The following is a 12,268-nucleotide window of genomic DNA, read 5'->3' on the forward strand; positions in this document are numbered from 1 at the left end:
AGAAAGTACAGCAACGACCGAAACGAAAGGCGACAAGGAAAGTGGAATGAAATGAGCGAAATTTACAGAAATTGAAAATAAATGAATACCTATCTATATTTATATAGATAGATGGATAGTTGTTAGATAGATAGTTGATATATATATATATATATATATATATATATGTATATATAAGACTTAGAATTAGACATAACCACCTTCTGAGTGTCTGAGTAGCTTCTCCTTTCTTTGTCTCTCACTGTGTACATCTCTCCACCAGACTTTCTGGTTTTCTGAAGCATTACCAGTGGAGGGCGCTCTCTGGCTGTGGGATTTTTCCTCAAAGTTCTGAAACAGATAAAACAAAAATGTTCTTCTTTGTTCTTCATTTGATAGGGATTGGAACAAACAATCTTTCAGAAATCTTTCTCACTCAAATACCTTTTCAAAAGGAGGCCCAGCAGTAAGGCAAGTAAAAACAGACCCAGAAGGGCAAACAGCAGTATGAACCACAGTTCAAAGTAAACGGGTGTTGGAGACACACTGACACCCTGTTTTTCAGTGTCTGCAGGCTCAAGGAGACCTGCAATCAAAAGATTAAAAAAGGAAAAAACAGAAGTCAATGTATTTTTTTGTTAATTTGAGTAACTTTTATTAAGAACGGATTTGTCTAAAGTTTGCTGATCGGCCGTGTTTTCAGACCTATGACTGGGCTGTATCTGATTGTGGGAGTGCTGGCACTGCCGCTGTCTGTTGTACACGTCACCTGGAAGGTCAGAGCTGCAGAAGACAGAAAAGGCAAGATGTTCTAAATTAAAATATTGCCTCAAACTCATATCGTGAAGGCAATAATATAATTATGTAGCCTTTCTTTGTTTGACACTGAATGCCCAGCTTTCTCCATAAAGTGTCTACAATTGCACCTGTTTTTTAAAAACCCACTTCGATGAAAATGGTGTTTTTAACATGTTCTTTTGGCATTTTTCTCATGATGGAAGACATGTATAAAGAAAATTGAGCTCAAAATTACATTTCTGAACATTATTTATTCAAATCGTTGTGAATCAGGAGCAGACGGAAAAATGCCTAAAATCATAATTAAAAGACAACTGAGAACAATATAGTAAAAGATGCTGGAAGTGGGACTTTAAGGTGATAAAGTAAAAAGGGTTCTAAAAAAAAAACCCCACCCTAAAAAGACAGAAATGTTCAGTTTGCATTTGGTGTGTGAACCCCCACTTTTCCGTGAGATACGTGGGATATGCAGGTAGCTGTAGAAACCAGTGTAGACCCTCAGCTGACTCTCTGTCACGGTGTACTCCTTCAAATAGCTGTTCAGGGAGAAGGTCCCCGACCAGTCCAGCCAAATCATGGTCAGGTTGCTGTCCACTAAGAAGGGAGACACATACTGCGGAGCTGATGGGAGAGACAAACATTTAGCAGGTTTAGAATATGATTTAAGCTTCTCATGAACACTCAGCTGGTTTGAATAAAGTGACCTTCACTGAGTGTGCGAACAGCAGTCCAGTTGGAAGCAGCGCTGCCCATGTTGTTGAAGCAAGCAGCCCTCAGCTCATACGTGGAGTACGGTTGAAGACCTGCACGGTTGAGGAGTTTCAGATATATTTAGTTGTTTCTGTTTGCAAAACTTTCACTTTCCATGTGTTTTCTTTCTGAGGCTCAGATTTACAGCTCACCTATCACCAATGATCTTTATTATAACTAAGATGCCAAATAATAGTTGCTGCATCAGTTTTCTGTCTTTGGTATCTCATGGTGTCTTTATGTTTTGATCTTTTTATCATAAAGTGAGTCTAGACACAATATTTGTTTTAAAAATACAAATACCTGGCATTTCTGGGATTTCACCTGTAACATTGTAGCTCTTGTTTTTTCCAAAGAAAATGATTTCTGTTGCTCCCACCATGCAGGGGAGGGGCACAGGCTGTGGGGGCGGTGGGCATCCTGACCTGAGATGAAGCTCACACCTGGACACAGAAAGACAAAGGTAAATCCCAGTCATTTGTTCACTGGAGACTTTTTAAAAATAATTTCTTACTACCTCTCAATGATCCCGTTAGGTTCTAAAGGTTCATCCCATTCCATCTGCACGGAGCGGGACGTCAGGGTGACGGGACGAGGAGGGGGCTGGTCAGCTGGGGAAGCGGCCAGGGTGTGAAGCTTTCTCAATGGACCCCGACTACAACACTGATGGATTTTGCAAAAGACACATTACAGATTTTATAAAATTCTGTGTCACACTAAAAAAACTAAATGTATGAACAAGCAGGCATATATTAATACCTGATAACAGGTGCAGGCCTCAACTCCAACCCAGTACTGAGTGAAAGGGTGTAAATCATAAAGTGTCTGCTGCAGGGAGGTTCCCTCTGAGAGCTACAGGAAGAGAGTTTAGCCATGTTTTCAATTTCCATCAAAGACAGCACAGAGGCTGAGTAAAACAATGAAATCGTTTACCAGAGTGTGGTTGTTGCGTTGCAGGGACAGCACTCTGTAAAGACTGACGATCCCGTTGGGTTTGGCTGGAGGATGGATGTCCACGACAGCAGAGGTTGCAGAAACATGCAGGAAAATAGGTGCGCTAACGCCCTCAGGTGGGGCAGGACCTGTTCTCCCACTGACCCACGAACTGGCACAATGACCAGCTGAATTCACCGCCCACACCTGCCGGTTACAAACCATACGTTGGTCCATTCCCAAGAACGAGGGCCACAAACCTTCCTCATATGTCTGCTTTAACAGTATTTCAGGAAGTGTTACAGATGAAAGCTTTCCCTTAATTAACAAATATTCACCACAGCAACAGAGGAGTGTGAATTCATTCACAGGACTATCCATCAAAACCACCATCAGCAGCGAGAGCAAAACCTTTTCACCATGCAACCCCACACCAACATATCTGCATGACAATTACTTTTCACCTTCATCAAGGAGTTATTCACAAACACACACACTCATGGTAATCTTATTTGTGTGCTTGTGTTGGGTATAATTAGAGGGTGTACATAGCACGGGGTCAGGCAGGGTGGAGATTTGCATGTGTAAGTCATCTGTAGCCTGTCAGAAGTAGTGCAGAAGGCAGATGGATGGGTCTGAGCTTTGGTGCTCAAAGTGTGTGTCTGAGCGTGTGCTTTGTTGTTTGTGGTTTTGACCACAGCTTTGTGCGTGCATGTGCACCAGTGGATTATGTTAAGAGTTAAATTAACCTCAATAATAGTCAATTAGGCCGTGATCAATCAGACTGATTGATCTAAGTGACAGCACAGATGGACTGAGATGGGGAGGGGGGAAGAGGAAGGACGGATGAAGAGATTTGGGAAGGAAGGATGACAGAAAGATGGACAAGAAAACCAAAAATAGACAGCAAAATGTAGTCACAATTTTTGGGCAAAACAGCACATGAACCAAGAGTGGCACATGTGATTTCTGTTCTGAATAGCATCTCCTTAACCCTTGTGCTATCTTAGATGACCCCACCCTTACTTTGACGTGTTCTCCCTACCATGACAAAGGTGGATAAAGGTGAAAAGATTTCATGTAATCCATGGACACCAGTGAAGATCACAAATCATTGAAGAAAAAAGGTTCACGGCACTGTCTAGTGGGTCTAGATGACCCAACTCCCAACGTTAAAGCGCCTCGGATAGCACAAGGGTTAAGGCAGACTTGATTCAGAAAATGTAATAATTACTTTTCATTTTAAGTTGGAAGCAAGACCTGCAAGTTCTCTAAAAATAAAATTGGGTGAATTATTACTGTGTCCTGTTTGCACAAAAAATTAGAGAAGTATAGCTGCTGTCCAACTTTTCTTTTTCTTTAAGCATATGACCATATGAGCCAACAATACACCCATACAGTTTATTATTCTTTTTTTATTTGAACATAACCTTATTGAAAATATTATCCCAATTTAGTCGAAGAGCTTTTTAGGGTAAGTAGAGAGATGGTCTAACAGCTTAAATTAAGGTAAAACAAAACTTTGTTGGCATATACTTCATGAGTCAACAGCTTGTGTTTTGTTTCCATCTGTACAAGACATTAATTGAGATACAAGTTCATTTTCGGGTAAATTTGGTGAAATCTTTTTTTAGCAAAATATAATATGTAGTACAAGCAAGTACGTTTTTAGAATTGTTTTACACACTAAGTTACATCGTGTAATGGTCCAAAACTTTATGGACCTCATCATGACAGCATTTAAGAGGTTTTTCTGCAAACTTATCAGAAATTGTGATAAGATGGTGATTCTGTAACCACAAGCTGTAAGACTTTGCTACCCAGCAACAACCATCTTCTTCTTCCATATAGCAACAAAGTTAAGGCCAAAACATGACGCAAGACCATGAGGGAGATTAAAAAGTTTGTGCCACCAAGTCAGAAAAGAGTATAAAGGTTTAAAGCTAAGTCCAGATCACTTTGCCCTTGGTCCAGCACTAAAAGGAAGAGCTCTTCTCATCCCTATATCATCTACAAGCTTTTTATTGCTTCCTCTTCTGTCTTCTTCTCTCGCATCCTATTGGGCCACAAGTTGGCTCGTTACATGCAAAATAAAAATACGCACCGTTAGCTGCCATGGCAGCAAAAGAGCCACCATGGCAACAAACGATTTCCGTACACACCCAGAGAGTACAGGAGCGTTGTCATTGGATGGTTAGACTGGAGACTGGATTTGAGTTATCCGATAGGCCAGCGCAGGAACTTGGCGGGTGCATCCTTTTAGGGTGAAGGGGCTAAGTTGTGTGAAAGTGGGCAGTAATTAAAAGTAAGCATAAAGCTGTCAATAGCAGCTTATGACCCAGTGTAATTAGCCTAATATGATTTCTCTCTATGTGCTGTGGTCTGCTAAACTGAACTGACTCATCCTTGTGTACGCCACAGACATACGGAGAGAATGAATGAGGCTCTGGCTGATTACCAGTAGATCAGCAGAGAAACAAGTTGGAAAGTGAGTAAATGGATGGCTTGATATGTGAATGTAGAGACAGACTGTCAAAACAAAAACATTTAAAGACTAAAAACTGACAGGAAAGGGGTGAAGAATAACTTTCAAGTTGAAACTAAATCCATAAATTCTGTTTGCGGCTCTCTCGGGGACACAGATAAATGTTTACAAGCACACTCCAAACACTAAGTACAACTATATACGGTGTTCATGGCCACACATATCACCAGCTTGTTCATGAAGCCCAATCCCTCACCGACGAATCCTCCGGGGACATGTAGCGGTCACCATTAAAAGGTCTTTCCAATAAGAGTTCTGTTACCAAGGAGGCGAACAGTTAATTTGATTGGCTGGCTGGTAATCAGGAAGTGGAGTGCTCAGAGGGCCCAGTGATTAATGGCGTGGTTGCCCGCTCGTCATCTCCCATAGCTCCTCCCTCCCTCCTTCCCATGTCATAAATTTGGACTCTCGTAAATAAAGACGGCACCGCAATCAAGCAAACTCAATCAATTACCTCGCTTCTCTGGCCTAAGCTCTTGTCTGACAAGCAGGAGTGCTAATGTTATTGTTGTTTCCAAAGGGCTAACCTGTCAATTAGTGCACCAATGGACAAGCTCAACAGCATGAATATGGACTGGTCCATTTAGCACCTGTCTGATTACTAGTGGGTGAGATGCTGTCTGTTGGTACTTATGGATACTGTGGTTAAATCTATGAAAATGATCAGTTTGAGTCACAACAGCTATTTGTTCTACAAAACTAATTCAAACAAATCTTTTGGATTTCTTCTGTAAGTGCAAAAAAAAATGTTATTGATCAGTATATTTTTGGCTTTCCGGCTTCATGACATCTACCTTGGTTTCTAGTATTTTAATAACTTTTGAAGAAACAACAAATATTTAACTGTAACTGTTTCTTTTTAAAATCGAACAAAGACCTTTCTCCAAACAAATCTGAAGAGTTTTTTTCTTTTCCCTGCAAGCAAAGATCAATCTTTTCTAAAAGTGACAAACTAATTATAGGTCTGCCGCTTATACCTGATACTGGTATAGAGTGTAGGGTTGGAGTTCACTATCTTTGAAGGCAGTGGAGATATTCTTGTAAACAACGGTGGCTGGAGGGGTTCTGTTGCTGTCAGGGGTGGGGTCCAGCTTGCGGTGCACTTCATAGCGCTGAATTCTACCATTTGGCTTAGCTGGAGGAGACCAGGTGACCAGAAAGCAGGTCTGCAGGTTGGTGTTTGGGTCAAGTTGAAGGTCTAACAAAGGTGGCATCTGTCCAGCAGGGGGAGCCTCCAGCGTGAGTACAGAGGACCAGTCACTTGAGGAGCAGCCCAGCGCTGTGCAGGCCTCCACTCTTACCTCATACCTGCACATATACAGAAAGCATAATTAGAGCTGGATCTTTATTTGAACTCTTTTAGAAACTATTTACATCAAAAATTCTTCTCTGAGATATTTGTTTTCCTTGTCTTTGCCACACAAGTCTTTCATATGGAAGTATATATATTTTTGCAACTAAAACTAAATAAAAATAAAGGAAACCATTCACGCATTTAACACTTCTTCCTCTTTTGGCTTCTCCCATCAGGGGTCGCCACAGCGAACAAGTCGCATGGTAAACTTGGCAATGTTTTACGCCGGATGCCCTTCCTGACGCAACCTTCTCAAACCAGGCTTGGAGCCGGCACGGAGGTGGAGAAGGGAACAGGGAGCAGCCCGGATTCGAACCCTGGTTTCACGGACGGAAGGCGCCGCAAACCAGCACGAGCTAAACCGGCTCCATTCACGCATTTAACACCTTGTTTGAAAATCTCAACTGTCTTAATGCTGAACCTAACCATGAAGAACCGACAGTGATTTGAGGAGGATTTTATGCTTCTATTCTATGATATTTTTTCGTACAACAAAATGTAAGACGAGTGATTGATTTGTTTTAAAGCAAAGTAGGATCAAACACTCTCCCACATTATATCCTGTAAATATCACTAATTTGTACTGTACTGTAACTTACATTCCCATTTTTAGACAATATAACATTTTTCTGCTATATGCTGTGGTAAACATTTTCTTTGACTAACCGGTGGTAAGGATCCAGGCCATGCAGAATGGTGTGTTTTTCAGAAAAGGCACTGTCCTCCAGAGTAAACACTGAGCTGATGACCCTGAGGTGGACAGGATCTCTAAGGTCGACAGTGTAACTCACAATGTCTCCATTTGGACGAGCTGGAGTCTGCCAACCAACTCTCACCTGTTAACAAATAAGATACCTATACCAAGGTCCTACTTTCATTTGTTAAAAGACAAAAAAAAAAAAGACCCACCTGACCACCCGCCAATGGTTTCAGAACTGGAAGACTGACACCAGAAGGCGATGAAGGATGAGTTTTTGCTGTGGATGCCTGGCTAGTCACTGCACCTCTGCTGTTGTTGGCCCTGACCACATAGCTATACTCCACACTTGGCAGGAGTGTGAAGTCGTGGTAATGGGTCTCTGTGCCAACATAAACAACTTCACCATCCCTGCGGAGCTCATACCCTGTGATGATGCCATTGGGATGTTCTGGTGGCCTCCAGCTAATCTCCACCGACTCTGGACCAGTGACCTTTAACCCAAAAGGAAAAATAAAGATAACCCTAAATTATTATTGTGAAATATTACATATACGGTACATTTTTTATAGTAAATTATGTTAGATTAGATTATTAGGAAGGAAACAGGAGGTACAAAACTAAACAAAGCCTTAGGGTGCATTAAAAATAGACACATTTGGTTCACTTAAGTGGTCCGGGACCAGGAACTGCTCTCGGACCCATCTTTGGAGGTGGTCTCGATTTGTTTCCAATCGGACTGAGCCTCGGACTAAAAAGTGTTGGGCCTGACGTTGATACACGCTTTAAAAACTTATGAGCGAAATATAAAGTTTGAATGAACTATAAGTGCAGGACTTCCATAATTTTTGCAACAAATGGTTTTCCCAGTCTGAATGCACCCTTAATCAACTCATTTAATTTTCATGAAAGACAGAAATGACAGAAATATTTAAATGTTTTAATGTATTCTTTTCTAATTTAATGGATATACAGTATTTCTCCTCTATGAAACACCAAAAGTTCAAGAATAATGTACAAAAGGGGACACCTTAAGAGTTGGGGCAGCCAGGCCAGTGGGAGGAGCTTCCTCTGTGACGGCAGATGTGATGATGCTGGGAGTGCAACCCCCGCTGTTGCAAGCCAACAGAACCAGCTCATATGACATGTGCGGCTGGAGATCCAGCAGCACAGTTTGGAGGTCTTTCCCGCGATAGACATCTTCATTGTTCAATTTCAGCACATATTCTGTGACCTTTCCATTCTGCATCAGAGGCTCACTCCAAGAAATCCTTACACTGCTGGATGTGACAGCATCCACTGTGGGAGTTTCCACCTTGGACGGTGGAGCTTCTAGAGTTGTGATGTTTGTCTGAGGGCTGGTTGTACATCCCTCAGATGTACAGGCTATGATGGAGTAGCTATGAAAAAAGGTAACAAGAATAAGGTTTGGCCTTTTTGGGCGTAATTGCTAAGTAAAAAAAAAAAGTAAATACCTGTATGTTGAAAATGGCTGCAGGCCTCGATCTGTGTAGGTGAGGACAGTTGGGTCAAAGCTGAATGAGAAGCTGACATTGTTTCTTTGAATCCTGTATGACTGAAGAATCCCATTAGGCTCAAATGGAGGATTCCAGGTCACCATGACCTCACTGATCCGCTCTTTGACATGACTCAGTTTTGGAGGATATAACCCTCGAGGGGGGGCTTGTTTGGTCGACACAGTGATCCAGGGGCTGCAGGTTTGTCCAGCTGGGTTGTGAGCACAAATGCTGAACTCATATTGAGTCCAGGGACGCAAATCTGTCACTGTGAAGGAGAGAGTTTCCCCTTCTTTTGGGGATGATTTTATGAAGAGCACCTGTAATTATAAAATCAATCATGCATAATTATTGGACACGCCATGGAATAAGAATTCCACTTTAAATAACCTTATAAAACAGTAACAACTTTGACGTCTATCAGGTTTTGTTGCACCTACTTTGCCTCCATCCTCTTCAGTACTTCGCCCCTTCCACTCAAGACTTCTTCCACGCAAGGAATACTCTCCAATTGGTCCATTGGGTTGGGAGGGTGGGCTCCAAGTAAGTGACACATTATCTGGGCCAATGGAGAGAGGTAGAGGGGGTGACTGGGAAGCAGGCGGTGCAGCTCCGGTAGTGATGAGCTGAGGTGGGGTGTGTGTGCAGCCTGCCAGCGTACAGGCTTCAAGAGTTAGAGAGTAAATGCTCCATGGCTCTAAACGGCGAAAAAGGAAACTACGAGAGAGGCCGCTGAATTCCAGGTTCCCTTCGCTGTACACTCTATATATCTGCAAAAGAATGGAGCAGAAAAAAAGAAAAAAAGAGTATAAAGCTCTGCAGGAAGGATATACAAACTACAGCTTACATAAATGTTGAGAAGCCTTTAAAAGGATCAAATCTATACAGATAAATACTAAAAAACATATATTTAAAGTCCTTTTTGCTGATACCGTTATAACGCCATTAGGTGCAAGAGGTTCATCCCAGCTGAGCATCAGTGCCCTGCCCTGCTCCTTCTGATCAACTGTGAAGTTAGCAAGCCCACCAGGAGAAGCCTCTAAGGTCCTGACGTCCACCCATGGACTGAAAACATTTCCTGATGGAATCAAAGTCAATTAAAGATTTTCATTGTACATACTTTTTGGTAATCTCACTTTCTTAATGAAGTGCTTAAAGACCCACACCGATGAGTATCATGTTTTTGGTGTTTTTAACGTGTTGGCATTTTTCTGATGATGGAGGACATATATTAAGAAAACGAAGCCCAAAGTTGAATTTCTGGGTATTTCTTTATTCTTTATCATTGTGAATCAGGGGCAGAAAAAAAATGCAGTTAGAAAAAGAGTTTATTTGTCATGTAGAAAATACGCTGGTCCCTGCTCTCAGTAATGGGGAGGGGAAGGGGGTAGGATTGCTTTGGACCAATTGTCCCCCAACTCAGGGACGACATTCTTATGAACTACTGGCGCTCTGCAGCAACTGTCCTGAAAAACCACACAAGTTTTGGGATTTTGGTTAAAATGGTAAATAATCATATTTAAAAGACCACTGGGAACGCTTTTAGAAAGGCTGACGAAATGATCGAAGTGGGTCTTTAGTTTCATTCCACTGACCTGCACCATTCACAGCTTCGACACAAACACTGTACTGAGTGTATGGTTCAAGGCCGTAGACTGTAGCCTCCAAAATTGAATCCTGAAAAGGACAAGCAAATGGTCTTGAGAAAAAAAGGGCCCAGGGAGGTAAAACTGCAAACCTGTAAGACAATAAAGACTGAAATAACAGAGAAACTATGTCGGGAAGGAGAGAAAAGTGCAGTGCGAGACAAAATACAGCTTTAGGAAAGAGTTAAAAGGCAATAGAGACTGGGTAATATTGAAGTGGGTTAAATGCCAAAGCAGGAGAAGAGAGCATGAGGAAATTAGTTACACATACAAATCCCACACGAACAAAAACCAATGCTTTACACATAAAAAAGAACAATAGCAAGCTCAGATGACATAACTTGGGATTTGTGCTATCAACATTTCAGCATACTGACTCTGTAGTGGTAAAAATCAGTAAACGCCAGAGAAACTGTGCAGAGAGGAGAGACTGGCAGGCAAACGGTTGTCCCTGGTGGGTAAAAATTCAAAGCTTTCAGATCGAGTGTTTATGTCACACATGCACCCTTTCATATCACATCCTCAAACACACAGGCAAAGGGTGTGTGCCAGTAGCTTTAGGCATTGGGACCAAACCCAAGACTCTGGCAGACACAGGGCCAGCATGCTTGCTTATGTGTGTGTGTGTGTGTTACACTTGAAACACCATTTACTAATTGATAAGAGACTTACTGTTGTTTGAAAAGGCCCTGGCACGCCATGACATGGTAGCCTTAACAACTGCCTGTTTGTTTTGTTTGTGGCTGTGAGCTTCAGTGAGAGCGATGCCTCTGCGTGTGCGCATTTGTGCGTGTGTAACACAAGAGGCCATGCTTCTATTAAGTGTTGAATCTGCAGCTAAAACGCGACTGTTCAGGAGTGTATGCTTTCACATAACCAAGCATATGTAAAGAGATTAACTGGTAACCCACTTGAATGAAGCGGCAGGGGGATCAAAAAGGCTCCAATTCAAACTGAATCAAATAAAATCCCTGACAAATCACCGTAGCGTAGCACCAAGGATGAACTACGGGAATTCATGTATTCAGTGTATTCGTGTCTGGAAGCCAACATATTTTTCATCCATAGTAAAACAGGATTAATAATCCCCTAGACACCTAGACACAAGCTAAATCCTCCTGAAAATTACAGCACTTCTCAGTAGACGGAGAGAGGGAGGGACACAATGAGAGAAAGGCTGGGATAGGATGGAGATGAAAGAAAGACATATGAGTGGATAGAGGGAGCAAATAAAGACAACAAATTAAAACATTAAAAAACTAAAAACAGTAAAAAGTTCAAAATAACCTATTTAAAAACAAAAAAACAAGGTAAGAGTTGGGGTTTCAGGTGAAATAAAGAAAAAGTGGAAGAAGAAAAGGTAGATGGAGCAAAAGGAAAAGACAGATTAAATGAGTGAAAATGAGAGATCTCGCTACCTTACAAGCCCATGAAATATGTGAGGCATGTGGCCTATAAAGCAGTTAACATATGCACATTGTCAATAGCAGCATCTGGCACCAGCAGATTTTATAGGAGCATGGAGACTCTGCTACATGCCTCTAGATGGCAATACATTCAAACACTTTATCACTGAAACACACCGCAGTAAAGACCTGCTTTCTATCATACACACACACTCACCGAGAACACACACACATGAACACACACACCACCACCAAGAAATTCATCTGCACAAGCACGTAAAAAGGTGGAAATTAGGCTGTCTAACACTGAAGCGCTCAACTATTAAGTTTAAATTAACAGCTCCCACAACAACTATTTCTTTTACATACATGCAAATGTTCAAAATGTGCACACACTTAAAACAAATTCCTTCACAGCAGGTCATGATAAAGATGAAGGAACATTTATGAAAAAAGTGCACACAAAACTATTAAAGAAATTGTTTTGTTGAAAACGTTAAAATGTCTCTTTAAGTCTGAAACACTAGAGTAGAAAGTGTAAAATATGTTTATCAGGCATTGACGATTTTTTTATTATGGATATTGTATTTTAATGTTGCATTACTGAATGTTAAGAACAGCTTTGTTTCTTTGTACTGCACAT

The 12,268-nt window shown here is 41.5% G+C and overlaps 1 protein-coding gene across 5 annotated transcripts in view; it reads right to left on the minus strand.

Annotated features, from left to right (window-relative positions):
• Positions 1-12,268, minus strand: part of ush2a (Usher syndrome 2A (autosomal recessive, mild)) — a 190,681-nt gene that overhangs the window by 2,446 nt on the left and 175,967 nt on the right. For all 5 annotated transcript variants that reach the window (XM_078945239.1, XM_023953554.2, XM_078945241.1 and 2 more), the window contains exons 75-91: positions 10,169-10,250; positions 9,506-9,651; positions 9,014-9,343; positions 8,532-8,893; positions 8,087-8,456; positions 7,269-7,550; positions 7,026-7,195; positions 5,983-6,313; positions 2,461-2,667; positions 2,287-2,379; positions 2,045-2,190; positions 1,852-1,970; positions 1,482-1,580; positions 1,222-1,398; positions 685-762; positions 424-565; positions 201-330 (exon numbers count right to left, since the gene is read on the minus strand). In XM_078945239.1, coding sequence (XP_078801365.1) covers positions 201-330; positions 424-565; positions 685-762; positions 1,222-1,398; positions 1,482-1,580; positions 1,852-1,970; positions 2,045-2,190; positions 2,287-2,379; positions 2,461-2,667; positions 5,983-6,313; positions 7,026-7,195; positions 7,269-7,550; positions 8,087-8,456; positions 8,532-8,893; positions 9,014-9,343; positions 9,506-9,651; positions 10,169-10,250 — 3,264 coding nt within the window. The remainder of the gene's footprint in view (positions 1-200; positions 331-423; positions 566-684; positions 763-1,221; positions 1,399-1,481; positions 1,581-1,851; positions 1,971-2,044; positions 2,191-2,286; positions 2,380-2,460; positions 2,668-5,982; positions 6,314-7,025; positions 7,196-7,268; positions 7,551-8,086; positions 8,457-8,531; positions 8,894-9,013; positions 9,344-9,505; positions 9,652-10,168; positions 10,251-12,268) is intronic.

The sequence above is a fragment of the Oryzias latipes genome, chromosome 3, assembly GCF_053564925.1.
Source record: "Oryzias latipes strain Hd-rR chromosome 3, Olatipes_Hd-rR_3.1".
Taxonomy (NCBI): domain Eukaryota; kingdom Metazoa; phylum Chordata; class Actinopteri; order Beloniformes; family Adrianichthyidae; genus Oryzias; species Oryzias latipes.